The 27822-nt window shown below is 51.2% G+C and overlaps 1 protein-coding gene across 3 annotated transcripts in view; it reads right to left on the bottom strand.

The window, feature by feature from the left end:
* Positions 1 to 27822, bottom strand: part of Hdac4 (histone deacetylase 4) — a 249019-nt gene that overhangs the window by 81712 nt on the left and 139485 nt on the right. For all 3 annotated transcript variants that reach the window (XM_070003862.1, XM_070003911.1, XM_070003844.1), the window contains exon 4: positions 14691 to 14935. In XM_070003862.1, the coding sequence (XP_069859963.1) occupies positions 14691 to 14935 (245 nt within the window). The remainder of the gene's footprint in view (positions 1 to 14690; positions 14936 to 27822) is intronic.

The raw sequence follows: 27822 nt of genomic DNA, 5'->3' as shown, positions 1-27822 counted from the left end.
CGTGTCCTGGAGCCCTAGCGGGGCTCTCCTCTCGTGACAGGAGAACTTTGGCTGGGCCACGGTGCGTGTCCAGAAGCCCTAGCGGGGCTCTTCTCTCGTGGGAGAACTTTGGCTGGGCCACGGTGCGTGTCCTGGAGCCCTAGCGGGGCTCTCCTCTCGTGACAGGAGAACTTTGGCTGGGCCACGGTGCGTGTCCAGAAGCCCTAGCGGGGCTCTTCTCTCATGGGAGAACTTTGGCTGGGCCACGGTGTGTGTCCAGAAGCCCTAGCGGGGCTCTCCTCTCGTGACGGGAGAGCCTTGGCTGGGCCACGGTGCGTGTCCCGGAGCCCTAGCGGGGCTCTCCTCTCGTGATGGGAGAGCCTTGGCTGGGCCACAGTGTGTGTCCCGGAGCCCTAGCGGGGCTCTTCTCTCGTGATGGGAGAGCCTTGGCTGGGCCACGGTGCGTGTCCCGGAGCCCTAGCGGGGCTCTCCTCTCATGCAGCGCCCTTTGGACTTGGCTGGCTTCTCTGCAGCTCCATTTAACAATAGGACTGTCCATCAGTGCTGTGAAGACTAAACAAGACAGTCAGTGCAAACACTGATAGCTGAGACAAGCTCCATGACTGCTTTCGAGACCTTCATCATCAGCCGTGCTTTGGAAAAGTATCATCCAAAGATGATTTCTTTTTGCCTTTTCTCCCCCTCGTACTGGGGTTGGAACTCAAGGACTCACAGAGGTGAGGCAAGCACTCTGTTAGCAAGCTGAACCTCATAGCCCTCTTAGAAGCACTAAAGCCACCCTCAGATCACAAGGCTGTCCAGTGGAGCCCAGGCAAACACAGTGCACATGGATAAAGGAGAGGCCTCACACACCAAGTTTCTAGTGCTAACAGTGTCCTGCCTGGACAGGGCTTGCTGCTTGTCCATGCTGACACTTTGTGCCTGCTCCAGAAGCTCACTAACAACGTCAGAAATGAGGCATCTTCCTACCACTTAGGAGGGAAATCAGATTACAGCGTTATGAACAAACGGTAAATGCACAGGGCTAAACTGTGTCTAGGTTTAGTTCAAGAGGCTGCTCCCAGCTACACTGAGGAAACCACCCTCTTATGTAGAAGTGAGCTGCACATCTTGAGTACAGCAGGTGTGTCAGAGCAGACATGTGCATGCTCATGCCCAGCAGGTGTAGCAGAGCAGACATCTGTGTGCTCATGTCCAGCAGGTGTGTCAGAGCAGACATCTGTGTGTGCTCACGTGTAGCAGGTGTGTCAGAGCAGACATCTGTGTGTGTTCATGTCCAGCAGGTGTGTCAGAGCAGACATCTGTGTGTGCTCATGTGTAGCAGGTGTGTCAGAGCAGACATCTGTGTGTGCTCATGTGTAGCAGGTGTGTCAGAGCAGACATCTGTGTGTGCTCATGTGTAGCAGGTGTGTCAGAGCAGACATCTGTGTGTGCTCATGTGTAGCAGGTGTGTCAGAGCAGACATCTGTGTGTGCTCATGTCCAGCAGGTGTGGCAGAGCAGACATCTGTGTGTGCTCATGTGTAGCAGGTGTGTCAGAGCAGACATCTGTGTGTGCTCATGTGTAGCAGGTGTGGCAGAGCAGACATCTGTGTGTGCTCATGTGTAGCAGGTGTGGCAGAGCAGACATCTGTGTGTGCTCATGTCCAGCAGGTGTGGCAGAGCAGACATCTGTGTGTGCTCATGTGTAGCAGGTGTGGCAGAGCAGACATCTGTGTGTGCTCATGTCCAGCAGGTGTGGCAGAGCAGACATCTGTGTGTGCTCACGTGTAGCAGGTGTGTCAGAGCAGACATCTGTGTGTGCTCATGTTCAGCAGGTGTGTCAGAGCAGACATCTGTGTGTGCTCATGTCCAGCAGGTGTGTCAGAGCAGACATCTGTGTGTGCTCATGTGTAGCAGGTGTGTCAGAGCAGACATCTGTGTGTGCTCATGTGTAGCAGGTGTGTCAGAGCAGACATCTGTGTGTGCTCATGTGTAGCAGGTGTGGCAGAGCCGACATCTGTGTGTGCTCATGTCCAGCAGGTGTGTCAAAGCAGACATCTGTGTGTGCTCATGTTCAGCAGGTGTGTCAGAGCAGACATCTATGTGTGTTCATGTCCAGCAGGTGTGTCAGAGCAGACATCTGTGTGTGCTCATGTGTAGCAGGTGTGTCAGAGCAGACATCTGTGTGTGCTCATGTCCAGCAGGTGTGTTAGAGCAGACATCTGTGTGTGTTCATGTGTAGCAGGTGTGTCAGAGCAGACATCTGTGTGTGCTCATGTGTAGCAGGTGTGTCAGAGCAGACATCTGTGTGTGCTCATGTGTAGCAGGTGTGTCAGAGCAGACATCTGTGTGTGCTCATGTCCAGCAGGTGTGTCAGAGCAGACATCTGTGTGTGCTCATGTGTAGCAGGTGTGTCAGAGCAGACATCTGTGTGTGCTCATGTCCAGCAGGTGTGTCAGAGCAGACATCTGTGTGTGCTCACGTGTAGCAGGTGTGTCAGAGCAGACATCTGTGTGTGCTCATGTCCAGCAGGTGTGTCAGAGCAGACATCTGTGTGTGCTCACGTGTAGCAGGTGTGTCAGAGCAGACATCTGTGTGTGCTCATGTCCAGCAGGTGTGTCAGAGCAGACATCTGTGTGTGCTCATGTGTAGCAGGTGTGTCAGAGCAGACATCTGTGTGTGCTCATGTGTAGCAGGTGTGTCAGAGCAGACATCTGTGTGTGCTCATGTCCAGCAGGTGTGTCAGAGCAGACATCTGTGTGTGCTCATGTGTAGCAGGTGTGTCAGAGCAGACATCTGTGTGTGCTCATGTGTAGCAGGTGTGTCAGAGCAGACATCTGTGTGTGCTCATGTGTAGCAGGTGTGGCAGAGCAGACATCTGTGTGTGCTCATGTGTAGCAGGTGTGGCAGAGCAGACATCTGTGTGTGCTCATGTCCAGCAGGTGTGGCAGAGCAGACATCTGTGTGTGCTCATGTGTAGCAGGTGTGGCAGAGCAGACATCTGTGTGTGCTCATGTGTAGCAGGTGTGGCAGAGCAGACATCTGTGTGTGCTCATGTGTAGCAGGTGTGTCAGAGCAGACATCTGTGTGTGCTCATGTCCAGCAGGTGTGTCAGAGCAGACATCTGTGTGTGCTCATGTGTAGCAGGTGTGTCAGAGCAGACATCTGTGTGTGCTCATGTCCTGCAGGTGTGGCAGAGCAGACATCTGTGTGTGCTCATGTCCTGCAGGTGTGTCAGAGCTGGCGCGTGTGTGCCCGTCCAGCAGGTGTGTCAGGTTACCTCCATCGGGTGGAATCCACCTGGCATCACTCCTCTTCAAGAAGGCACTGTTTAGAGGGCTTCCCGGTGTTTTTTCACCTCAGAACATACATAATTGTGTGTGGGTACATACATACACACATATACAAATAGAGAGAAGACAGGGAATACTGGGATTTGAGTGCAGGGCCTTGGGCTAACTAGCAGGTGCTTTAACATGAGCCAAACTCTAGCTCTTTTGCTCTGGTTTCTCACTTTTTTGTCTGGGTGGGCTTGGACTGTGATCTTCCTAGGTATACTTCCCTTCTATTGAGATGAGGCCTTGCAAACCTTTCTGTCCAGGATAGCCTAGAATCATGATCCTCCTTGCAAGCCCAGCCTCCTAAGTAGCTAACATGACAGATGCATGACATGACCCCAAGCCACTGGTTGAGATGAGGTCTCTGAACTTCTACCCTAGCTGGCCTTAAACCATGATGCTCCGAATCCTTCCCTGAGTAGCTAAGAATAGCAGTATGAGCTGCCAGTGTCTGGCACAATGATACTTTAAATTGTTTCCTCTCCTCTTAATCACTAGGCCCCAAACTATTGCTGGTACACCTGCGGACTCCCCTTCCTCCAGCTTAGAAGCTGCCTGACGTGGAAATGGGGTTCAGGAACACAATCTCACGGGATTCACTTTGGAGCGAGAGCTCAGAGGAGAAGTAGAGAATTACAGGAAGCATCACAGGGATAATGAATAGCGACACAGACCTGAATCTCAAGGACACAGCTCCAGAAAAAGACCAAGGAGTTTTACTGGAATGTGATCACGGTGACTCAGCCTCTCCAGATGGCTCACGTCAACCGTGAGGCCTGTTCTCAGTCTCAGGCGGGATGTCCTGCAGATCGCAGTCCTGAGGCCAAGGGTGGAAGGATAAGGCAGACTCCGCATCTTAGTGCAGAGGTGCCAGGGCACAATTCTGGTGGTGACTCTCAGTACTCCCAGCTCTTGAAGAGTGAGGTGGGCTATGGTGAACTTGGCTTCACTAAGATTTCCCTCAGTCTGCCCTCCAGGCAAGCTCTGTGTTGCCCTGAGCACTGGGTGATAAGCAGGGATCATTGAGATACAGAGCCAAGACCATCTAAACAGAGCTTTTGAGATGCGCCAACTTATGCTAGCCAAAACCCGCAGTTACCTGCACCAAACCCCAGACTATCACGTGCAACACCAAGAATTCTCTTCTATTCTGTGGGAAGAGAGGACTGCTGAGGCACGAGCGCTCACTCACAGAATATAGTAGACAATAATGAGCAATCAAAAGATGATTACAGCCCAGTTTTCCTAAGAAAGCAAAAGAAAAACATAACCAGAAAGAGATTTTATTATTCTTACCAGATTTTAACATCAGTTATTGTAAAGCCAAGGCAGACCTTTGAATCACACATTAGATCCCTAGAATTTAGCTTTTTGACTCCAGCAATGGAATTTAGCACATAAGATATTGAATAAAAGCAAAAGCATATCAGAAAGAAAAGCCTGCATCCATAAAGGAGAGTAGTTGGGAACAGATGCCCTCCCACTGCCCAGCAGGAGAAAGAACTGACTGAGCTAACAGAGGTGGGACAGCTGACCTGAACCGGAACTCCTGCCAGCCAACCATTAAAGGAGATCTCAGGTATGATGGAATACGTTCACACCAATTCAGATCAGGAATGTCAGAGCGCTGTTCAGATACCAGCCTCTTTGGCCCAGATTCTGCCAAACAGTGCCGAATCCATTTGCAAGTCATGTCCTCTGGACCCAGGGCCCTCACACACTTCCTGGGGCAGGCACCAAAGGGACGTGCATTTGAGTGCAGCATCCATTGCTGGAGCCAGATGTGCCTGCAAGTGTTCCAAGACATTCTTCAAGGGCTCCATCCCCGCCCCCTCCCCCCCCCCACACGCACGCACTCACCCCTGGATCCCAATACTGGTGTGGGTATCTCAAAACAGACAAGGGTGTTTCCCTGATTATACATGGCAGCAATGTGAAAATAACATGAACAATCCCTCATGCGCCACTTCTAGGTTAGTCACACAATTAAAACAGAAAACAACTATGACCATCTTTCCGTCTTTCTTACATTAATTGGGCTTAACAAATACTCTGTGATTGGATCTGTATGAACCATGAAGTAGCCAGCAGAACCGACTTATGCTACCACTCAGGCCCCCTATACACATTCCTCTCCTCTCAGCCCCTCCCACAGGCACTTTGCTCCCTCCCTCCCAGAACAGAGACATCTGTGACTTTGCGCTTCTGTCCCTGTTCTTGGTCTCCCAGCAGGAGAGCCTCACACAGGTGAGACGCTGTGCCTAGCGCAACTAAGAATAGGGCTGAAGAGGATGCGGTTTGCCACAAGGGGGTGGGAACCACGGGTGTAGGCTGGACAGGGAGGGGCAGCGGTGCTGCAGTCCCTCTGGGCCTGGCTCCAGACCCCTACTCCACCATCGCACGAAGCATGCCCATAAGGAGGTGTGTGTCTGCTAATGATCCACGCACACTTCTGCCACCAGGGACCCTGCTCAAGCTGAAGGTGGGCAGCGGGGTGGAGCTTTGGCATCAAGCCCCTTCGTCCCCAAGGCCTCCCACCCAGAGGGCCCCATGCCTGGCCCAGGCTGCTGACTACCTACTTTTCTGTGTTACACAGGCAGGTGTCAGGTGCACTCCTGAAAAATGCAGGAAATCTAAAATCTAGGGGAAGAGAGGAGACAGACAGCAGGCATCTGTAGTGGTGAGTCCACGGCCCTTGGGCACTGGGCTCAACTCATAATATGCTGTTTTCTAACTTTAAGAAATGTTTAGGGCTGTCATGGTGTCACCTCAGTAAGCACAGGGCAGGCCAATTACCTTCATTTAACAGATACAATGTCTAAAACGAGGGGAAAATAAGCAAGGAGTCATCTTTGGCCCAGGAGGAAGCCGGTGGAACCTGCTATCTAGACAGGATTTCTATGGACCACTGGGTCCTCGAAATGGGACCATCTCCTTCTTTATTTATTCAATGGATCGAAGGGGTCACTCAGATCCAAAGGCTCCCTCGTCTCAGGGCCTGGGAGTCATTCTTCCACGCTCCTTCTCAGCACAGCCATCACTCAGCTCCCATCGGAGTGCCATGCAATGTTCCCCCAAAACCTGGACACTCCGTAAGAGCACCCTCAAAACTGAGCTCTACCACAGGGAAGTCTGGCAAGAATCCCTAGCACTGGGCCTCAGGCCAGGCAGACACAAGCCAGGCCTCGGTGATAGTCCCAGTGCAGAGGCCAAGGTAATGGGGGGGAAGGGGGGGTAGGGACAGGAGACAGGGCCTAGAGGAGCATGACAGTCTGCACTTCTGGGGTGTCTGGTTGGTCCAGGCCTTGCCCACCCTTCGCCATGGGCTACCTCAAGCTTCTCCTCCAAGTTTCACCGCAGAGCTGCATCCTCCTGGAGTCTACATTCCCCACATCCCCTCCAGGCCCTGGAAAGCTGGGCACCTATGGCTCCAGCAGGCTGGGACTGCGTGAAGTTGCTTGTTTTCTCTTAACACAGCCAAGATAGGGTCTTTGAAGAGCACTGCATGTCCACACTGTCACCTTTGCAAACACTGTAGCCCCAGGGAAGAGGAGCACAGAACACTGCAGGAAGCAGGAAGCCTGGTGTTATCAGGGGCCAGAGTCAAGACCTAGCCAGGACGGCAGTGTGTAGGCAGCGGGTGGAGCCCGGGAGAACCAAAGCGCAGGACCGACCAGCCTAACTCTGCTCTGCTCTGGGGAGATGCAGCAGGTGCACAAGCAACTGCAGGCAGCCGCCACATGGCCTCCCCAGGTGTCAGGTGTAGAGAGGAGCCCAAGTGGGTCCCACTGCTCACTAATAGCTGCCTCTGGGGACTAGCCTAGGACAAGCCTCCTGAGCCAGCTGGGACGGGTGATAGAGAGAGTACATAGCTGCCTCTGGGGACTGGCTAGGGCTGCGCCTCCTGAGCCGACTGAGAGTGCACGGCCATGCCACGGCCACGGAGCAGGGAAGGAGGAGAGTCATACTGTTAATCAACTAGTTCTTGGGACACTCAGTAACATGCTCTCTCTCTCTCACTCTCTCTCTCTCTCTCTCTCACACACACACACTCACTCACACACACTCACACCAAATTTTTAAACAGCACATGTGAATTAGTATACTGAGTGAACAGCTTTTATTTCCTACCTGTTAGACTGGCAAGACACTGCAAGGGGAGGGGAAGGAGCAGGACCTAGCCCTGTGTAAGGAGTGGTTTGGAAGGTGCTGTAAAACATAAAACATGACAGAATATTTTGTGAAGTGATGCTGAGAAGCAATGAGGACAAAACTTAGTCCAGGGCTGGTGATGCTGGTCTGCACTGTGAGCAGGAGGCATCGGCAGGAAGCCCCAGTATAACAGGGGTGGGACCCTCTGGGGCCTGACCCCACATTTGCTGGGTTGCTGCAGAGGCCAGGGCCAGAGCGCTCCAGACTGAGTGCTGAGCCACAGAATTTAGTGCAGGAATTCCAGGTTCCCACATCCTCGAACCCCTGGAAGCAGAACCTGCATGCTTTATGACACCTTCACCACAGCGAATGTCCACAAGTAATGACTCCAAATTGACAAAAGCAACTGCTGAGCCGGCAGTCCCACCAGTACAGGGGAGAAAGATGTCGGTCAGGGCCCCACACAGCCACGCACGGAAGCCACAGGGTGGTGCGTGTCTTGCCATACAAATGCCTGCTGTGGAAATGCTGGTGGGCCAAGCCTGCCTAAGGATGTGCAACAGACCTTCCCTGCTCCGGCCATGGTAACACAGCTTGTCTAGCCCCTGCCAGCGCACACGGGATACTGGTCGTCCCCCAACCCCCGCCCAGAGGCACTGAGGCAGAGGTGCAAGAGAGAAAAGATCTCGGAAGCACAGATCCCTAGATAGCCACAAGCAAGCAGTGAGGCACTGAGTCCCAACTACTCCACGTGGGAGAACAGGAAGGACGTCCTTGTGTCATGACGAGGCTTGTGAAGGCTGGGCTGAGCACCTCCACCCCACCCAGTTAGTGCAGAGAAGTGGTATTGCTCCATGCAGCTCCTACTCCAGCACAACAGCCCATCTTACCACACATACAAGACAACGGACGCTCCTTAAATGAAGCACTCAACCATCATTTGACTCAACAAGAGCCATGTTTAAAATTTAAAGACAGACTGGCCCACATTTGTTATCCTGAACACTGTAAGCATCAGAGAAGTACATGGAATCATTTCATTTTGTCACCTGAATGATATTACTTAACACATATAACATAAGGGTTTTTTGGGGCAATAACTGGGGGTTTAAACTCAGGGCTCAGACTTGCTAGGCCGGATTTTGAGATAGGCTCTTCCTTCCTGCCTGGGCCTGCACCTGAACCACAAATCTGTTTTAGGCTTCCCACCACAGCAGAGAATAGGTGTGCACCACCACACCCAGCTCCTTCCACTGAGATGGAATTACATGAACACTATTTTTGCTTAGGTTGACGTGGAAACAATCCTCCAGATCTCAGTCTCCAGCTAGCTGGAAAGGTGGGTGCCAGAATTACAGATGTAAGCCACTGGCATACAAAGATATGGTGCTCCTGATTTATATTCTTTTGAGTTGCATGTGAGTGCAAAAATGGATCAAATACCTAAACACAAAATTTGGGTCCCAAGGGCACATACCGAGGCTGGCCATGGCAAGAGCAGCTGCAGCAGAGTGCCACAGTGATGGTCCTCCTCTGTATTTGTACCCAGAGGCCCTGGTGAAGAAGATCACGGGGGAGCTGTGTGGGTAGGATGGACATCTTATCTTCAGTACGATGCCATGGCCTACAGCCTCGAGCACCCAAATCCTTTGTCATTTACCACCAACCCACATTATCAACAGCTGTTCAGCAAATCTAAATCTAATGATAATTGCTAATTACACAAAGAAATGTATGCAAACAGCCAGGAAAGCTGTTTAGTTTGAAGTATATTCATGTAGTCTTACATTAGTTAAGTTATGCTTACAGTAATAGATTTACACAATTAGGATTCGGCTCTGACATGTTTTTATTCACTGTGTTCTTCACACGTCCTGGTGTTATCATAGAGGTTTTATGAATGAACTATGATAAAACGAAGTGATCTCTAATAGTCTGGCCTTCCCCAGGTCTCCTTCTGGACAAGAGGGTGATAGCGGCAGCGGCTCCGGCTGGCAGGGAGGAGAGCACTGTCTGAGTCAGGACCCCACAGACTCAGCCATGTGCTATGGCAGACCACATGACATCTAGACGTCTAACGCCAGCAGAGACAAAATTTGCCAAGATCTTGACATTGTTCTGGATGCTTTAGTTTAAAGGACACAGTTATCATTTGTAAGTAGCATTATTAACAAGGAAAACATGAAATAATCCATTAAAAATTATTAGGACTAGTAAAAAAAATTCTATATATTGGTAGTAAGCAAATAAAATCGTAACACCCAGAGCTTGTCTGTATGCTGATAGCAACTGAGAAGGGAAGACTGAGGAAACGAATATACTAACTGTAGAAGCAAAATATGAAGCGCCTAATACTTAAATCTAAAACCTTTAAGCATTATAAGAGAAAATTAAAACAAGGTGTCCACTAAGGATGGAAAATCATGTTTCTAAACTAGAAACTCACTAGTGGTTATTATCATGGCTATTCTAACACATTTCCAGACCAACTTTGGAAACTTTGGAATGGTTCTGGCACATCTGGAAGGAGAAGTGGGCAAGCTTAGGACCACCATGAGGGAAGAAGAGAGAAGCAAGGCCGACCCACAGGCTGTGTAGTTTTCCATCAAAGCTGCAGGTGCTCACGCAAGAACACTGCCAGCCGGACACAGAGGCAGACACGTACACTCTCAGCCGGAGGCAGAGGTGCTGTTTTTAGTCTACCGAAAAAGAACATTTTCACTTGTGAATAAGGGTAAGACAAGTAGATAACTATTTTGCAATGAAACATCCAAAGAACAATACATAATAGTTCAAATAATACTCTTATTCATAAGAAGTGCCTCTGTATAACTACAAATAGCCACTCAGAATATGGAAATACGGTTGTCCACACGAGCAACCAGGGAAGTGCAGAAAAGACGAGGAACAGAAGAGGCCTGTACTGTGCACAAGGAGTACCAAGGACCCATGGTGTCCAGGTGAGCACCTGGCTCAGGCTTAGGGAGGGACCCTGATTACCCCCTGTCCACGCACACTTGGCTAACAGCACCGTCCACGGAGGAGCCGGCTTAGCACCAGCCCTGCCAACAGGCCCTGTGTTTCAAAGCCACTCAGATGCTTTCTGAGATGCCCCTGCCTGAGACTTTCAGGATACATACATCTATGGTCTGTTTTGGCAGGAATATCTTGTGTCCCAATGGCTGCCTGTTCCCTTTTTCTTCTCTCTGTCATAGACAGCTGGTCACTCACTTCAGGCTGCCAAGGTACCTCGAGTTGTCGTACTGGGTTTGTATCAACAGCAGTATATGGAAGGGATCAGCGAATGGAAAGGGGAAATTTGGGAACTCTAGGAAACCAAGAGCTGCTAAGAAAGGTCGTCGACCTCTGTGCTGCAGGCCTCAGCTGTATGGAATAGTAATAGCAATGTGACACTCAGTTCTTCAGCCACAAGGCCAGGTGAAGTAAAGCACACAGAGGCTACAGAAGAGCAGTGTGTACACATCACAAGGACCAGGGTGAGGAGAAAAATGCCGCATTAGTTCCCGTGGAAAGGTAAAGATAAGGCTGGCTACCTGCCTCAAACCAGTTCCAGGCCTGGGGCTCTTGAGGAGCAGAGGAGGGGCAGGGTTGTGCCACTACTCATCTGCACTGTTTTTCAACTGTAAACATCAAGAATCTACGCTTCTTCAGTAATACAGCAAGGCAATCTACCTAGTATATAACAGCCTCTCGATTCCTCTAGATACACATACTTGGAACTGACTGTGGGGGGTGGGGGTGGGGGGTCAGGACTGCAAAGCCGAGGTTGATATGGACAGCACAGGAGCTATTTCAAGTTCAAGCTTAATCCTTAGCACTGAGCATTTAAAATTCTTACCAAGCCTTGATTTACCCCAAATTAGCAATTTAAGTTATATTTTTAAAACTACTCCCATTCCAATTATAAAATTCTATTCAAATTCACTGATGATTTAATGACACTAATTAGATTGTATGTTCAAGAAATCTGTCTGACAAACACCACTGCCAAATGCCGTTAACAATATGACTGCAGGAAGAGACTTTAAATCATCAAAACAAAAGCCTGCTAATGTAATGATACAGTGATGTAGTTTAAAGGCTTTTATGATCTCCATTTTGATGAGAAAATAAAACAATTAAAACCTTGAATGAAATGTAACCTTGAGCTCTCAGTGCTTCCTGGAACCCAGCCTCCAGAACTGGTTCCACCGGAAGGTTTGGGAGCCCCCGTGTCTCAGAGGGTCTGTTGATACCAGCGTCAGCTGCTAAGCCAGGAATGGACTCTCAGGCCTCTCCAGTCCCACACTGTGGGGGAACTACAGCACGGGGCGTGGAGGCAGGTCCTCTGTGCTACTGTGGTTAGAGGCTGATACTCGATCACTTGAAGCACATCTCCAGCCCTGCTTTTCGCTGGTCGTTTTAGGTTGAGTCTTGCTTTTCATCTGGGAACACACCTGAGCCACAATCAGCCCACTTCAGGCTTCTCATGCTGTCTGGGGATCACGGCTGCACACCCCTGCATCTAGTCCCGCTCCTGGAGCTGGAGTCTCAGAGACCTTTCGCCCAGGGTGGCCTGGCTCACCCATGCTTCCACACGGCTTGGATGACAGATACATGCCACTGCCTTCACCCCAAACCACGGACCGACGAGAGGCTTCATGAACTTTTCCTGCTGAGGCTGGCCTCAAACTGAGTTTCTCTCGGTTTCAGCCTCCCAAGTAGCTGGGATTACAGGCACAGCCATCCTGCTCAGTCCAAAGGAACGTTTTTATGCTTTTTGCTTACTAACCTTCAGACCCCACACAGAGTGTGTGCATTTCTGAGTCTCAGTCTCCCACTCCCTTCCTTGGAAAGGATACCAGCTGGACTGGACACAGAAAGAACACACAGTTCATTTTGCTACTGCTCTGTACCACAAGGCCAGAGCCTGATGTTCAGGCCACTCCTCACTGCACAGGCTTCAAGGCTCTGGTGGTGTGCACAACCGAGCCAGGAATAGATAAGGGCGGGAACACCCAGGTAGCCTTTTCAGCCTGTCCACAGCCAGGCTCCGGACGGGTCTGCAGGAGCCCTGTGCACTCACATGGTGCCCTTCCAAACTAGTCAGCCTCATGAGAGGGGCGTAGAGGGCGTGGTCCAGCCCTCGTGCAACACTAGATGCCTGCACCAGGTCAGGCAGGTCCCTGGGAGAGCTGACCTAGCCCACAAAGCCAGATCCCCAGAGAGAAACCTGGCGCTGACTGTGGAACCTGCTATTCTAGCTGGATTCTCAAAATGACAGTAGGAAGAAGCTCCAGGCTCTACAGGTCCACCTAGAGCTGCAATGCAGTCAACCACCTGCAGGTGGCAGCACAGAGCAGGACCTCTGAGGGGACAGGAACGGCCTGTGATCCGTGGAGGCGCTCCTCCTCCTCAGGTTTAAATGAGAGGATGAGAAGGGCCTGTTGTGGCCCCAGGTCACAAGACATCTGGGGACGAGTCACGTAAGCTCTGTGAGGGCTAGCCATACGCAGGACATGAAAGACCTAAGGCTTAGGAGTCGTAGCACTGGGAAGCTGGTGCTCAAGAAGTGCCTAAGACAGTCTTGAGTCCCTTCTCGGTCAGCTGCAGAAAGGCCAGCACGATGAGGGCAGGTGGGCATTACCTGGAAAGACTTCCACCGACTGTGCCTTCCAGCTGGCACACACCAACTGCCAGAGGCCAGTCTGAAATACCCGGTCCTGGACACCAGTGCTCCCAGTGGACACGGGTCTGGGCTGTTGCAGCACGGAGTACTGGGCAGTTACCAGCAGAGCAAAGCCCTCGCCAGCAGGCCCAGGCCTGACATGGACTCACTCCACCAAGTAGCAGGTCTGGGGCATGTGGAGCCCTCAGCAGCCCCTCCAGACGAAGAGCACCGGGCAGTGTGAGCAGAGACGGTTACCCCCAAGACAGCGAAACGCCAAACGCCCGGCCTCCAATGCAGCACTCAAGAGTCCAGGATGAAACTTCCCAGATCTCACCTCATTAGGACTGAGGCTGGGGACAAGCCTCTCGAGGTGCCCTCTCGGGGAGCTGCTGCTGGGCCCGTTTTCCAGGCAGGCTGGGCTCGAGTGGGCTCCCTGACTTGGGGAACGGCTGTGAGCACGGGACCGCCTGCCACGCCACCCAGGCAGAATCCCTTCTCCAAGACTTCCCACAATGCATGAGGCTGCTGAGGTGCCCAGAGGAACGTGCCAAGGTGGTGTGCCATACACAGGTGAGGCCCTCGAGATGCTCTGTCTGGCCCCCAACTCAGTCCTGTGCTCTGGGAAAGGCACTACCAGGCCATGGACAAGCACCTGGATGAGGACGTAAGGCTTCTGGGCACCACCCTCCAGCCATGGTCCAGCTGGTCCCTCAGACATGACCCCCTGACTAACAATGGTTACAACTTCAGGGTGCCTGGCCATACCCTCCACAATGCTTACAGCCAATCAGGACCACAGTGGTTCCTGAACCACAGAAACTGTGTGTTTGCTGCCGATACTGTTAACGGGTAACTGCTACAACCTGGTGGGGGGGCTTTCTTGTCTAATGTGACTACTACACAATTTGCAATTATCTACACAAGTGTAACGGCACTGCCCTGCACAGCTTTACCACAGTGAGCAAGATCACGATCGCAGGCTTCACGGCTTGCCAACCTCACAAAATAATCACAAAACTGAATCCCAAGAGTGATTCCCTGGATATCAATCATTCGTGTTCCTTTTCCAATTTGTTCAGTTTTCAAATCTGGGATCATATTGAACATCTGTAGACAGTGAATACAAAGAGGTCTTTGTGAGAAGTTTTCTTATTAATCTTAAATTAAAAGAAAACATTATCTTTTGCCAGTTATTAAACATAATGGAAAAAACTGAGCAAAGTCCAAAGAAGAAAACGAGGCGGGACCCCCCAGGGGTGACTGGCCCTAGTTTAGTGTGTCTTCCTGCTGGCAGTCTCGCTACTCTTAGTGTATTTTAGGCGAGTCTTGTGAGCCACCACACCCTGCGTCCTCCACAAAGCACGTGAGTGTGTTTGTCATAGAAAGACAGGTGGGTGGGGTCCCTTGCACCAGCTTCTGTAGTGCAGAGGGCTTGTGCCCCACGGAAGACAGACTGAGGCAGAAGGAAGCAGGGGTCTCCCAGAGAGCCCCTGGCAAAGTGGCGTCAGGGAAGGAAGCAGACTTGCCTGAGCCCGCCTGGCCTCTCACCTTGATGTGCTCGTGCAGCTGGGCTTCGTGCTGCCGCGAGAGCTGCTCGTGCTGTCGCTGGAACTCGGCGATGAGGATCTGCCGCTGGATCTGCTGCTTCTGCTTCAGGGCCAGGAGCTCCTGCTGCAGCTGCTGCTCCCGCAGCGCCGGCTCCGCCACGGGCAGCGGGAACGGGCGGTCCAGGCGCAGGTCCATGGGCACTGCTGTGGGGGCTACTTGCAGAGGCAGTGCCGTGGCCACATCCACTGCAGAAAGAACACAGCATGAGAGCAGGCCAACGCAGTGGCCAGGCCAGCACCCCCAGACCCCCACCGGCAACAGCACCCGTGCCTCTTCCCAATGCTAGACCAAAAGACTCAAAACAAAGACCTAGGGGTCCCTAGGGCTCTCATCTTACAAGTACGAAGATGTTAAAAGGTCAAGTCAGGAGACACGTAGCAAGCTCTTCCGCTCCCAGCCCCAGAATGGAAGCCCTCCTTGCCAAGGGCTCCATTATAGGCCCCAAGGTCCACCTGACATCATGTTGTGACGTCAATAAAGGGAAAGTACAAAAAAGGCCTCCAGTTAGGCAAGGAGAGCACCAAGTGCCAGCCCTTGGATGGGCAAATTGCCTGTTCCTTTTCTTCTTCGTTTTCCCTAATGAAGCCACTGCAGCCATGTGTGAGCCCCAAGAACAGTGTGTGCCCCCAAGTAGTTCAGATAGAGGCTTGAGCGAGAGCCTGTTTCCATGGCAAATGAGTGCTCTCTTGGAAAACATGTTTACCCACAGCCAATGCACTGTGCCCGGCTCTGTGGAGCACATTCCCCACAGCGACCCACACCGTGCTCATGGACCGGTGAGGGAAGGCCACAGGTGATTTTGATTAACAGCACAAGCTGAATCAATCCTGTTGCTCACGAATCGATTCCAAATTCAGGCCAGAAAAATAATGCAGAGGAAAGATGACTCTAAAAGATCAGCACCCCAGCACCCCACATGACATTGTCAACAGGTGTGCTCTCGGGCAGTCCTTCCCTACAAACCGCCCCCTCCCATCCCTCCTCCCCCCTCCCCCCGCTTTTCTTTATCCACCAACAAGCTGAATCCAGGGCCAATGAAGGTGGAGGGCTTGCCCACCAGAAGAGGCTCAGAAAAAATAAAGCCAATGAGAGGCCCAACTCCTGGTCCCACTTGTCAGCACCTTACATGCCAGGTGGCTCGCCGAGTATGGCTGCTGCACGCCCAGGACCTGGCCCAGCGCACAGGGCTTCTAGTCCCAGAAGCTAAATGGCCTCTGCCTCAGACAGAGACCCAGCCATACCCAGTTCCCTGCACCCACCGCACAACCCCAAAGCCCACCAATTCCAATCAAGCAGCTCATAAGTGGTCTCAGACCACACCACTTTTGTGGTCCTGCCAGGCAGTAAGTCCTCAACTAGCTGGAGGCTCCGGTCTGAGGACTCGCCTCATTTCTGTGTTGTTTATTTGTATAGTTTGTCTTTTTTGCACATGCAGGGCTTGAACTTGAGGACTTGTTCCCCTTTTCCCCTCACAGCTGGTGCTCTATTAGTTGAGGTGTATGGAGCACACCTCCCGTCCTCTTTGTGCGATTCAGGCAAGGTTGGGAAAGCTGTGGGCAGTGTAACCGTGACCTCTCTACAGCTTGGAATCTGCCATTAGAAGGGGTCATCACGTTTCAGAGCAAGGCTCCCTGGGCGAAGTTCAGGATGGGGCCTGAAGGGAGCTCAGGGTCCTTGACACAAAACATACGTGGGTGCTCGTCATCCTTGGCTTCCGACCTGGCCTACAGCCCTTCGGAGCTCCCTGGGGCCGGGCCAACGAGAGACTACAGAGCAGGGAATGGCAGAACCGAGGGGCACCTGTCCTGGGCCACTCTTCTAGCCAAGAGGAAGCAACCCAAAGGCCGTCAGGAGAGCCTGGCAGGTCCCAGTGCCCGCCGTGGGCTCCCTGCCTGGCCGGCTCTGGGGAGTGCTCCCCCCCTGCTTCCTCTGAACCTATGGTACCGGTGCTTTCTCACACAGCAGCAGGCCGGATGACTTGATTTATGAGTACCTGAGAAGAAGGAAGGATGGTAGTGAGCACCCCGACACACACACATGGGGCCACACGTGTCCTTCCTGTACTTTTATGGTTATTTTGATTACAAAACAGGGAAAAATGGAAATCCCCGTTTTATAAAGCATATGTACTCCCCCCCCCAACCCTTTTAGGAATCAAAATTCAGTTCTGCTTCCTAGGAGAACTGAGCAACCAAACTCGGAAACGAGAGTGACCAACTTCCCGATGGAGACTCTCCCAGGGTGCTCTCCAGTGTCAGGGCGGGGCTGTCACACGCTGGAGAGCTAGCTGCCCCTCAAACCCCAGGCCTGTAGAGATCAGAACGGGGTCTCCTTTCACTGTTCATCTCTGTGGTGGCTTAGAGGCTACCTGCCTCTGCTTTCTGTGAATAAGTTTTTCTGAGTTATGCAAAGATACATTCACTTATGGATTTAGTCTGTTGCCATTTTACTTATAATGTTTGAGTGCATATGAATAATGAGACTAGCCTATAATGTCTCTGAGTCTACTGTAGTTAAGTAATAATATGTTACCTTAAATAAGAATACATAAAGAACTGGGCAGCAGTGGCTTGTACCTGTAATCCTAGCTACTCAGGAACAGAGATCTAGAGGATTGTGGTTTGAGGTCAGCCCAGGTAGAAAAATTCTCAATTCTCTATCTCCCTAATAACCAGCAAAAGCTGGGCTGGAGGCATGGCTCAAGTGGTAGAGTATCAATTGAGCAAGCAAGCTGAGCAAGTGTGAGGTCCTAGATTCAAATCATGGGAATAAAACAACCACATTGCTTCCTGTTGTATGGAGTTACCCCTCTTGGCCTTTTGTGTGGGAATCAAGTGTGGCTCCTCCTTCCAGGTGTGCCAATATAACCTAGGGCCCTGCTTGTAAACAAGGCCATGCCATACACATGAGTCCAAGGTGATCTGCCACTCTGTCCAGCCTCTAGCACTGATTTCTAATTCTCACAGACACTGGGAGACTGTGAGAAATGTCTAGTAGTTAATCTCTTTAGAAATAGTCCACAGAAGATATAACAGCCTGTCAGGGATTCCTTTTACTAACTCTAAAACCATGCTTGGCCAAGTATCTCCTCTGATACGTGTATTTACTGGTAAAATGGAGACAGCGCTCTCTGTCCATGGCGTGCGTGTGTGCGTGTGCACGCGTGCACACACACACACGTCTTAGGAGGCTGGCCCTAGTGCAATTTGTTAATGGCCAGGTCAAAAGGTAGCACTGCATCTGCAAGGGTTGGAGCATGGCTATGGCTGTGGGGTGGGGATGCACAGAGGCAGTACAGGCCTGGAGGACCGTGTGGAAGCATCACTGCTAGCCTGGGGCAGGGGCGGGGGTGGGGGTGGGGAAGAGGTGAGCAGAAGGCTGCAGAGTTGATACAGGAGTTGCCCAGAGCATCTCTGCAGGCTGGGGAGTGGAGCAGGAGGCAGGGGTGCACACAGACAGCAGCAGAGGCTTCAGGTGAAGTACCGGAACACGGATGTGGGTTGGGATTAGGGAGTGGACAGAAAGCAGCCACTCCAGTGGTAGCTGAGACACTTAGTCCGGGGGCAAAGGGGGCCCGTGAAATGGATGGCTTTGCAGGACTCCACACAGACTCCGCAAGCTTCCACCCTCAAAATTTTCTCCCGTTTTCCTGAGCTAGAATCACACAGTCACTTAAAAGGACATGCAAACTGACATCTGGTCTGAAGCATCTGGAAACACTAAGCATCTGCTAACATGAGCCTACGAGCGCAGGAGGGAGGAGGTGGAGGCTACGCTGCACCCAGGGCGTCCTGCTGCCCCTGGCTCTGCAGAGCTCTGGGCGGTTGGCTGAGCTGAGCTGACACCCACACCTGAGTGCTGACCAGAACCAGCCGAGCGTCTGCTGCACACCAGGGGCCTGCGGGGCCCCTCCTCGGCCCCCCCTGGCCTACAGTACTGCTATAAGGGGAACACACAACTAAGGGCCGGGTCAGGGGCAAAGAGCTGTTACAGGCTCTCGGAAGCATTTCCTCGCTTTTGCTGAAGGTGGAAGAGGATGTCTGCCGTCCTGAGCCAAGCAGCAAGCTTCACTCTAAGCTGTTGGAAAACCATTTGCTGCAAGCACTGCACGCCCCACAAAGGGACTCTGCTATTGCTTCCCCGCCGTAAATAATGCTGTCTTGATGGACACAGACACAAGGCTTCACACCCGCACCCGCAGAGAACCAGCCAAGAGCTCCCGAGAACGCGTTCTCCCACGTCCCGGCCAGCGTCTGAAGGCCAGGAGGGGGCTGTGAGCCACGCCAGGCCCTGGCCTGCTGGAGAGCCGGCTGCAGAGTGGGAGCCACAGTCCCCATTCACTCACAAGTGCGCGCGAGCACTGGCCGCTGCGTCAAACCGGACTTGGGCTATCTCTGCATCAAAACCACTGGAAATGCCGAAAGTTCGGGAAGCTGCTGGTGCTTTTGACCCACAGTGCCCCAAGAAAACAATGAAACCTTCTCTACTTAAAGAATGTGGCATCAAAACAAAAAAGCCTGTCTTCTCATGAATATTCGATGGCAGAGTTTAAAATTGCTTTCTAGGTTGGGCCTTGAGAAACACATGAATACAATCAGCTTCTGACGTCAGCAAGGACACAAAGACTACATTGAGAAGCACAGTCCTCGGGGAGCAGCCCTCAGTCAAACAGGAAAGGCTGCCCGTCTCTCCCAATCCCTTCTTTTGAAACACAGACCATAAAAAAGGACACTGATTTTCCATTACACGAATCAACTCCTCTTCCTGACACACTCTCCTGTCATCATATAGACGTGGGATAACAAGCAGCACTGTTCTAGAAAACATGGCCACAGCTGAGAATCTCTTTAGTAAAGAATGACTCATTCAACTCCAGGGAAAAATAATAGATATTTCAACCATGCAACCATGACTTCCTCCTGTTGGCACTGGCCTGTGTGGGGGCAGAGGAAGAGTCGGGGCAGGAGAAGGAGAATGCTGGCCAGGCAGAATGTGGTCTTCATCTTTCCATCACCATCCTGAAGGACACATTCCTTACCTAAAGGAACAGCAGCGACATGAACGCAGGGGTGCACTGCCGCTGGTCCTGGGTCCCTGCCAGGCTCACGCGCCTCTGCCCAGGGGCGTGAACAACTTGGTCAAGACAGGGCGGGTGCAAAGCCGCAGACTCACTTGGGTATGCCCCCTCAGGGGAAGACAGCAGCAGAAGGGTCGGTTCTGGATGCAACTGCCCGGTGTGTCCTTGTCTGCACAGCTGCCATATTGGATCTGCTTTCCCTTTTCTCTTGGGGACCAGGCTAGCTCTTCCTGGTCCTCTGTTTCAGGTTTGCACCTTCACTCTGCAGGAAGTCAGGCCCGCTAGTGGCTTGCAAAAGGAGGTGCCAATCAACTATGCGTGTCTGGCAAAGCCTGATCTCCCCTCTAGCTGGGCACAAAGCCCCAGCCGAGGCATTGCTCTTTACTTGTGAGATTCTCAGTGACAATGTGAGGCCATCTCTGCATCCTGTATTGTGATTTACTTTCCTCAACGTGTCTACACATCATGAGATGGTCTACATGTCTGTATTCTGGAAGTTTCAGTCATGCACCTGGGAAGAACTCCACTAGTCCTTTAGTATGGAGGTTTCTGTGCTCTGTCTGCTCTTGTTTGAGCAATAGTCTCCTGGCTCATGCCTGTAATCCTAACAACTCAGGAGGCTAAGACCTGAGGAGCACAGTTCCAATCCAGCCCAGGCAGGAAAGTCCATGAGACTCTTATCTTCAATTAACTACCAGAAAACCAGAAATGGCCCTGTAGCTCAAATGGTAGAGCACTAGCCTTGACCAAACGAGCTCAGGGACAATGCTCAAGCCCTGAGTTTAAGCTTTTTAACCAATAATAATAGTAGTAGTAGTAGTAGTAATAATAATAATAAACTTGTTCACAATTCTCACCTCTTTGTTCTCTTTTCTGGAATGTCTAATATTTGACTTGTAGAGCTTTTAGAACAATCTCTAGCTTTCGATTCCATTCTTTCCTATCTACCCTTCTTTTGTCTTCAACTCAACTTTATGTGACACTTCCTCAAGTGTATTTTCTCACTTTTTAAAGTCCGCTGCCCCGCTGCTCTGCGGCATGCATGCCTCTGGACTGAGAGGGCAGGCCGAGCGCCAGGGCAGAGGGCGCCCTCCGGCTCAGAGGCTCCTGACCGTGCTTCGCCCGGAACCGCAAGGCGGGATAGGTAAGAATGCTCAGGAATCTCGGTCCACATCAATCACGAAAAACTCTAAAACGTGAGAAAACCTACTTGAAGCTCTCATACTCACTCCCACACGCCTCCTCCAGCCTTGCGCGAGGCTCCTCTGCGCCATCACTCCCTCTGGCCCTGCATTCTACATGAGACAGAGCCGGGCCCACCTGCAGCTAGGACTTGGTTTTGTTTGTGGCCAGAGGCCGTGCTCCCTTATAATTACTGCTGTGGGAAGGCCTGCAGCTTGAGGCTCTCAGCAAAGAATTATTTTTCCTGAAAAGCTCTGGGCCCAGGAAGTGGCTCAGGACCACGCTGCTCCAGGTTAGGATGTGGCCCCGAGGCAGAGCCAGCCCCACCATCTGCCATCACCAGGAAAAATGGCAACAGAAAAGTGCTGCCAAAGCCCGCCCGCAGAGCCCAGAGACAACTGGGAATCCCTGAAATACTATTTTCACTACTAAAAATAAAAGGCTACAATTAACGCCAGGTGTGTATTTCACTCCCGTCTCATCTTTTTACCTAAGTCAGCTTTCATCTCGCTCTGCCCCACTTTCCTAAACCGTCACTTCCCTACACTTTGTCCTCTAGGCAGAGAAGAGCCACCTCAGGCCACATATGAATGGGAGACAGCACCACACTGGCCTTGAGTGCCCTGATTCTGGGCCTGGAAATCCCCAAGTCCCACCCCTTGTCCACATCCCCCCACTGTGCTGGAATGCTGCAGTCCCCAAGCCCAGACAGGCCTCAAAGCTCAAGAGAGCACTGTTCCAGGCGCTGATTCCTGTCATCTCACTGAGCCTCATTAGTCATGAGGTCAGAGATCTGAACTGGTAAACGCGGAGAATCCACTGCACCTGTGTCAGTAGGGTAGTGACAGGAAGCCTCCTTGCTACTGGGCATCTTGGGTCATGTGGGAGTGTGGGTGGGGCTTGGATCTCTGTGGGATGCAGGGAGGTCTGTGTGGGGTCCCTCCGTTGCATACACCTATCTGATGCATTTCTGACCCTTTTCACCTAGAAAGTGAGCCCAGAAATACTTCGGGCCGAGGGGAAGCCCACTGGCCAAGAGACTGCCTCTGGTGACGAACTCACTAAAGGCAATGCTTACTGACAAGCCAGAACACATGCAGTAACTTGAGAAAACTGTCTGCCAGCATTACTGTCAAGATCAGTGCAGATCTACAGATACAAGCTGGACTGAGTACTACAGGCATTTCAAACTGACTAGGACCTTTGGTGATAGAAAGGAGATATGGGGAAGAAGACAGAGGGCATCTAATCACAGCCCTGCAGGACACAAGGGTGCCTTCGCCCAGGTGGCAGAGGTGAGCTAGAGGACGTTGAGATGGGGCGGTGGCAGCGCAGTGGTGGGGGCACACAGCAGAGGCTCAAGGCAAGGGGTGAGGAAGAGCACTGCCGCGGGCTTGGAGGTCGGGGCCTGATGCGATTCAGATGCTTTCCGTCCACAGGGGAGTCAAACTAAACCACTGCTTCACTGCTGCTTGCTAAAACCTAGACGATTTCTGGAGTGTAGGAATCAGAGAAAAAAATTACACACGTGCGCACGCACTCTGGGCTTCTAAACTCAATTACATAGCAGCTAGTGCTACAAAAAGTTTTCATTTTCAGGCAGGATGTAAGGTCCAGTGGTAAAGTGCTAACCTAGCATTTGTAAGGCCCTGCACCACAAAAAATAAAATTAAGTAGACAAGGACTCCTCCCACTCTGCGTGAGCAGATCTTGCAGTCGAGCTGAACACTTTCCCACAGTCCAAACCTTCAAGGACTTACACAACTGACTTACATCTTTTCTGGAGAACAAAAGCCAAAAACTAGACAGGCCCAGGGAAATGGCCACTGGGGTGGAGTGCTTGTACAGTAAGTGTGCATTCAAGCCCAATGCAGCAAAACACAAAACAACAAAGGACAGTGGGGACATCTCACTGACAGGTGTGCACACAGTGGCCTGGACTTGGCTAGGGCAGAAGGCCACCTCTCCTAGTACTGGCATTCAGTAAGGCCATGCTGTGCATGCAGGCCATTTGTACAGATCTTCCTGTAGTATGAAAAATGCTCTGTGAAATATTCAGAGTTCTAAAGGTGACCAGAGAGCGCTGAAGACAGTGGGCTATTGATTCATGAAGATCAGTAGCCTGCCCATTTCTATCTCGGCCTTCACTCTGAAGTCCCGTGACAAACACTTTAAAAAGAAATGAATCGGGATCTTTTCCACTTCTGGGAGAATTAGGAATCAAAATAATGCCTAACTTAAACTGAAATGTGAAGTTTAAAGGGCCTTGATGCCCTGTAGCCTCTTGGCTGGTATGGGGGTGAGAAGTTCACTTTTTCGGCATTTAAAGAATTGTGCTTTGTAAATAACTAAGGCCAGGGTACTGATCCTGCTATCTTCTGGGTTAGGGAAAATGGGACAAGGAGCAGGCTGGACTCAACTCTCAACAGGCCGAGACTGTTTACGGAGGCATAGCAGCAGGGACCTCGCCTTCTGTGGAGTTGGAGGTTGTGCAGGGTGGTAGGGTTGGAGCAAGAAGGCAGAGGTTATCAAAAGAGCCATTTGGTCTGGGTAGGTGGGGGCTTTCGGATGGGCCCACAAGGGAATGTCTGCGATCAGGCTTAGGTGGAATGCCCTGTCCAGCCGTCTGTATGCACCTGGGAAAACAGGGTGGGGGTCAGTCCTTCATTCTGCCCAAACCCCATTCAGAGCAGTTAATTACAACACCCCTCTCTCTGACAACACAGATCACACAGATAAAATGCTGGAAGCAAGCCTGCCAGGGGCCCAGAGCATGCTGGTTGGATGCCAGGGAGCCCCAAGGCCTTCAAGGCTGAGGAGGGCTCTAAATCCCCACATTCTTCCCAGCCTTCTACGTGGCCGCTGCCCTGTCCGGCCCCTCAGTACTGCAACGCTTGGTGTCTGCACTGAACTGAAACAGAGGCAATAAGAGACTCAAATTCGAAATGCAGAACCACTCCAAATAAGGGCGACCCCTGTGCTTCCGCAGCCACTTGGCCCTGAGTCGTACATTTGTCCTCCTTCTCCACCTGCCGCAGCAACACATGCAGATGGCAAGGAGGCTCGGGGTCACTGTCGCTCTCCATGGTCCCCAATTATGAAGGAGGAAGGACAGGAGCAGGCAGGGATAGGTCGTGCCGTGGCCTCCAGGCCTCTAACCGTGTAGCCAGGGCTACAGATCAACAAGAAACCGGAGGAGCAACGGCAGCAGAGGTAGAACCAACAGGGCCGAAGCCGAGAGGAGCACACTGTGTCCAAATCAACAGGTGACCACTACTGCCAGGCAGACGTCTGAGAGTGTAGCTCAGGCAGGGACCAGGGACTCCCCATCCTGTGCTCTCTGACCACTGCTCTTACTGTGGAGCTACTCTGGAGGACTGCTCTCACCAAAAGATAGCTGTGGGCCCTAAAGCTCACTCACAATAAGCCTGCCATTGCATCTGGTCTTCACTGAGCAACAGAGACCCATGCATCCACCCCAGGTTTGTATTCTTCAGCCCAACGATGGCCCGAGGTAATACCCCAACCCCAGCAGCAAGGCCCAGGGTGAACTTTCAGAGTACTAGGAGCATGTGGGAGAAAGGCAAGGACAGCCCACACTGAAACAGGAGCACGGACAAGCACTGGAGGCACAGACGTACCTCCACCAAGCATGGTCAATCCAGAGACAGCCAAGCAGACATTACATAAACCATTTGCAACGTGCCTGGCAAAACATGACAGGCACGCTATTACCATCTGCCTATCCAACCCACTTTACAGGTATGAAAACTGAGGCACAGAAAAGCAGAGGAATCATAAAAGGAGTGATAACAGAATCATTAGTGCATTAGTTTTCTGTGGCTACCATATGTAACATATGACTACAAACTGAATGGGTAACTAGTATATATGTATTACCTTACATTCTACAAGCCAAACTCTGGATGGATGGATGGATGGATGGATGGATGGATGGATGGATGGATGGATGGATGGATGGATGGATGGATGGATGGATGGGTGGAGCTAAAGCCACGGCACCATGGGGCTGCTTCCAATGAGGCTCTCAGCTCAAAGAGGTCACCAGAGGCCTTTAACTCTTGGTCCCTGCCATCTTCAAAGTGAATACCCTGCTTTCCACTTCTGTCCCCACAGCTCTGCCTCCACCTCTGATCCTCGTCTGCATCACCTTCCGATAGCCCAGTACCCACCCCGAGGACCGGGACCAACTCCCCATTTGAAGAGCCCTAACCTAAGCCCACCTGCAAAGCCCCTCCCGCCACATTCGGTGGCAGGTTCTGAGGCTCGGACTCAATGTTCCAGGACAGAAGCAGGTACCGCCGAAGGGGCCATAGCAGTAGTTTGGATCAGCCTGTCAATGACAGAGCCGGTGACAAAGTGGCAGGCTCTGTGCATGTTCTGATGACTTTTATTCAGGAATATTTTGCCCTTCACCCCTTTAAATGGGAACTCAAGGATTTCTTAGCAAATCTGCCATGGGGTACAGCCATAAGTCCATTCAAGATTATTCCATCGCCGAGTTCTTCCTCCATGGCACACTGTAAATTAGGGTAGTGAAAGCACGGCTCTCATGCTACATGTGGGGCAGGAAAGGGGGAGTTGGGAGTCCTGGGAGGACAAGGTCTGGGAGTGAGCAGGAAACCGGTATCAGGATGTCGAATCTGGGCTTCCCCCTAAGCTCCTAGAGCGGGTGCCAGCTCTAAGCCTAGCTCTGAGCTAAAGTACATGGGATAACACCAGTGAAATTCCCCACTTCCAGGAGGAGAGAGCAGAAAGAGAAGATGGCCAAAGACGAGCCCTGGGGCATCCAAAGCTAAAAGGCCAAAGTGCCTAAGCAAGTGCAGCTCGGAGAGAGGGCCGGGAACATGGAATTGAGACCGCATGCTGGTCCTGAGAAAGCTGGTGAGTGGTACAAATCTTCGTAAAGGCAGTGTGGGAAAAGGCTCATGAAGTCTGCTTATACCTTTGGATCAACTCATAGAAGTCAGCGTGTACCCAACTTTATTTTGAAAATATGGAGGCTTTTTTGTTTGTTTTTTGCCAGTCCTGAGGCTTGAACTCAGGGCCTAGGCACTGTCCCTGAGCTTCTTTTGCTTAGGGCTAGCACTCTACCACTTGAGCCACATTGTCACTTCCGACCTTTTCTGTTTATGTGGTACTGAGGAATCGAAACCAGGGCTTCATGCATGCTAGGCAAGCACTCTATCACTAAGCCACATTCCCAGCCTATAAATTAATATGTATTTCTAACACATTAAACCCTAATTTGTTGTAAAAGTCAAATACTCTAAAATATATACATATATAATACATATATTTATGTACATATACTGAAGTTTATATATTATGTAGCTTATAAATTTAAATTAGGACTATATTATGCAAAGTTTCTCTCAGTAGGAATCACTGTGAACATTTCCTTCATCACTGAATATAGAAACACATGTCGATAGTCTTGTGTGTGTGTGTGTGTGTGTGTGTGCGCGCGCGCGCGCGCATGCACACACACACACACAGTAATACTTAGACCAAAATCTCATTCAGGAACACAAGTGAAATGCTCTTACTCATCTTCCTAGAGAAAATGTAAATAAAAGCAAAGTACTGGGGTATAGCTCAGTGTTACACCACTTGACAACCGTGGGTTCTAATCCCAGCACCACCAAAACTAAAATTAAATCTGAAAAATAAATTCAAATAAGGAAAAAAATGTCCAGAAAGCAGTGACTCTAAAGATGTCTCAGTCTTGTGCTTAGCAAGTGGTAAGGATGTCTCATAAGCCATGGATGCTGTAGACTCTATGGCTGGGGATGCTGATGGGCCTGAGTTCTGTCCTCTACCTCTACTTCGTTCGTCCATTTGGTCATCCGTTCCTTCCTTCCTTATCCTCCCTCCCTCCCTCCCTTCCTTTTTTTCTGTCTGTGTACCTATGTTCTTGATAGCTACTAGTCAAACCTTCAAAAGGGGTGAAGACATAGTTTCATGTGGTGGTGCTTTTCATCTAGTAGCTACCTACCTACACCTATCTATCTTTACACATACTAGGGCCTGACCTCAAGGCCTGGGTGCTGCCTCGTAGCTTTTTTGCTCAGAGTCTGGAACTCTATGTCTTGAGCCACAGCTCTGCTTCTAGCTTTTTTTTTCTTTTCTTTTGTGGCTGAAGGCCAGAACTTGAACGAGAGTTGCTGATACTTTTGCTCACAGGCTAGCTAGCTCTCTATCAATTCTAACTTCTAGTTCGCTTGTTTTTTTGAGAGTCTCATCGACATTCCCTTCTGAACTGGCTTTAAACCATGATCCCCAGCTCTCAGCCCCCTGAGCAGCTAGGATTACAGGCTGAAAAAATAGCATCTAGCTTCACCTAGATTTTAAAATCTACTCTGTGTGACATTTTATTTGTGGTATCAACAATGGAGCAGTTTCTCTTTTGACCCAAATGCCCTCTGGGAACACAATCATAATAAGCCCCACCAGAACGTCCAGAGAGTGGGCTGGTCCCTAAGAAGAGACTGGGAGGGCTAGGTGTCCCCACAAGCCCCTCGCCCAGGTGTGTCCTGGAGAAAGGCCACTCTCATCTCCCTGGCCCTACACAGTAGCTTCTAAATCCACAGACTCATCTGTGTCACTCCAGTGTGTGACAGTTTGTAGAGGGCACAAGTCCTTGTTTGGCTGAGAAGAAATAAATAGCAAACAGTGGGTTTAAAGACGACTCCCACAGCACGCCACCTTGCCTGCTCCGGCACACACACAACTGCCCAGACGGGGCAGCTCACGGGAGCACTCCTACAGAGAAGAGCTCTGCACCCACTC

This window comes from Dipodomys merriami, unplaced genomic scaffold (genome assembly GCF_024711535.1).
Source record: "Dipodomys merriami isolate MVZ:Mamm:240054 unplaced genomic scaffold, mDipMer1.0.p SCAF_1, whole genome shotgun sequence".
In the NCBI taxonomy this organism is placed as follows: Eukaryota; Metazoa; Chordata; class Mammalia; order Rodentia; family Heteromyidae; genus Dipodomys; species Dipodomys merriami.
This window is presented reverse-complemented; position numbering and strand designations above follow the sequence as displayed.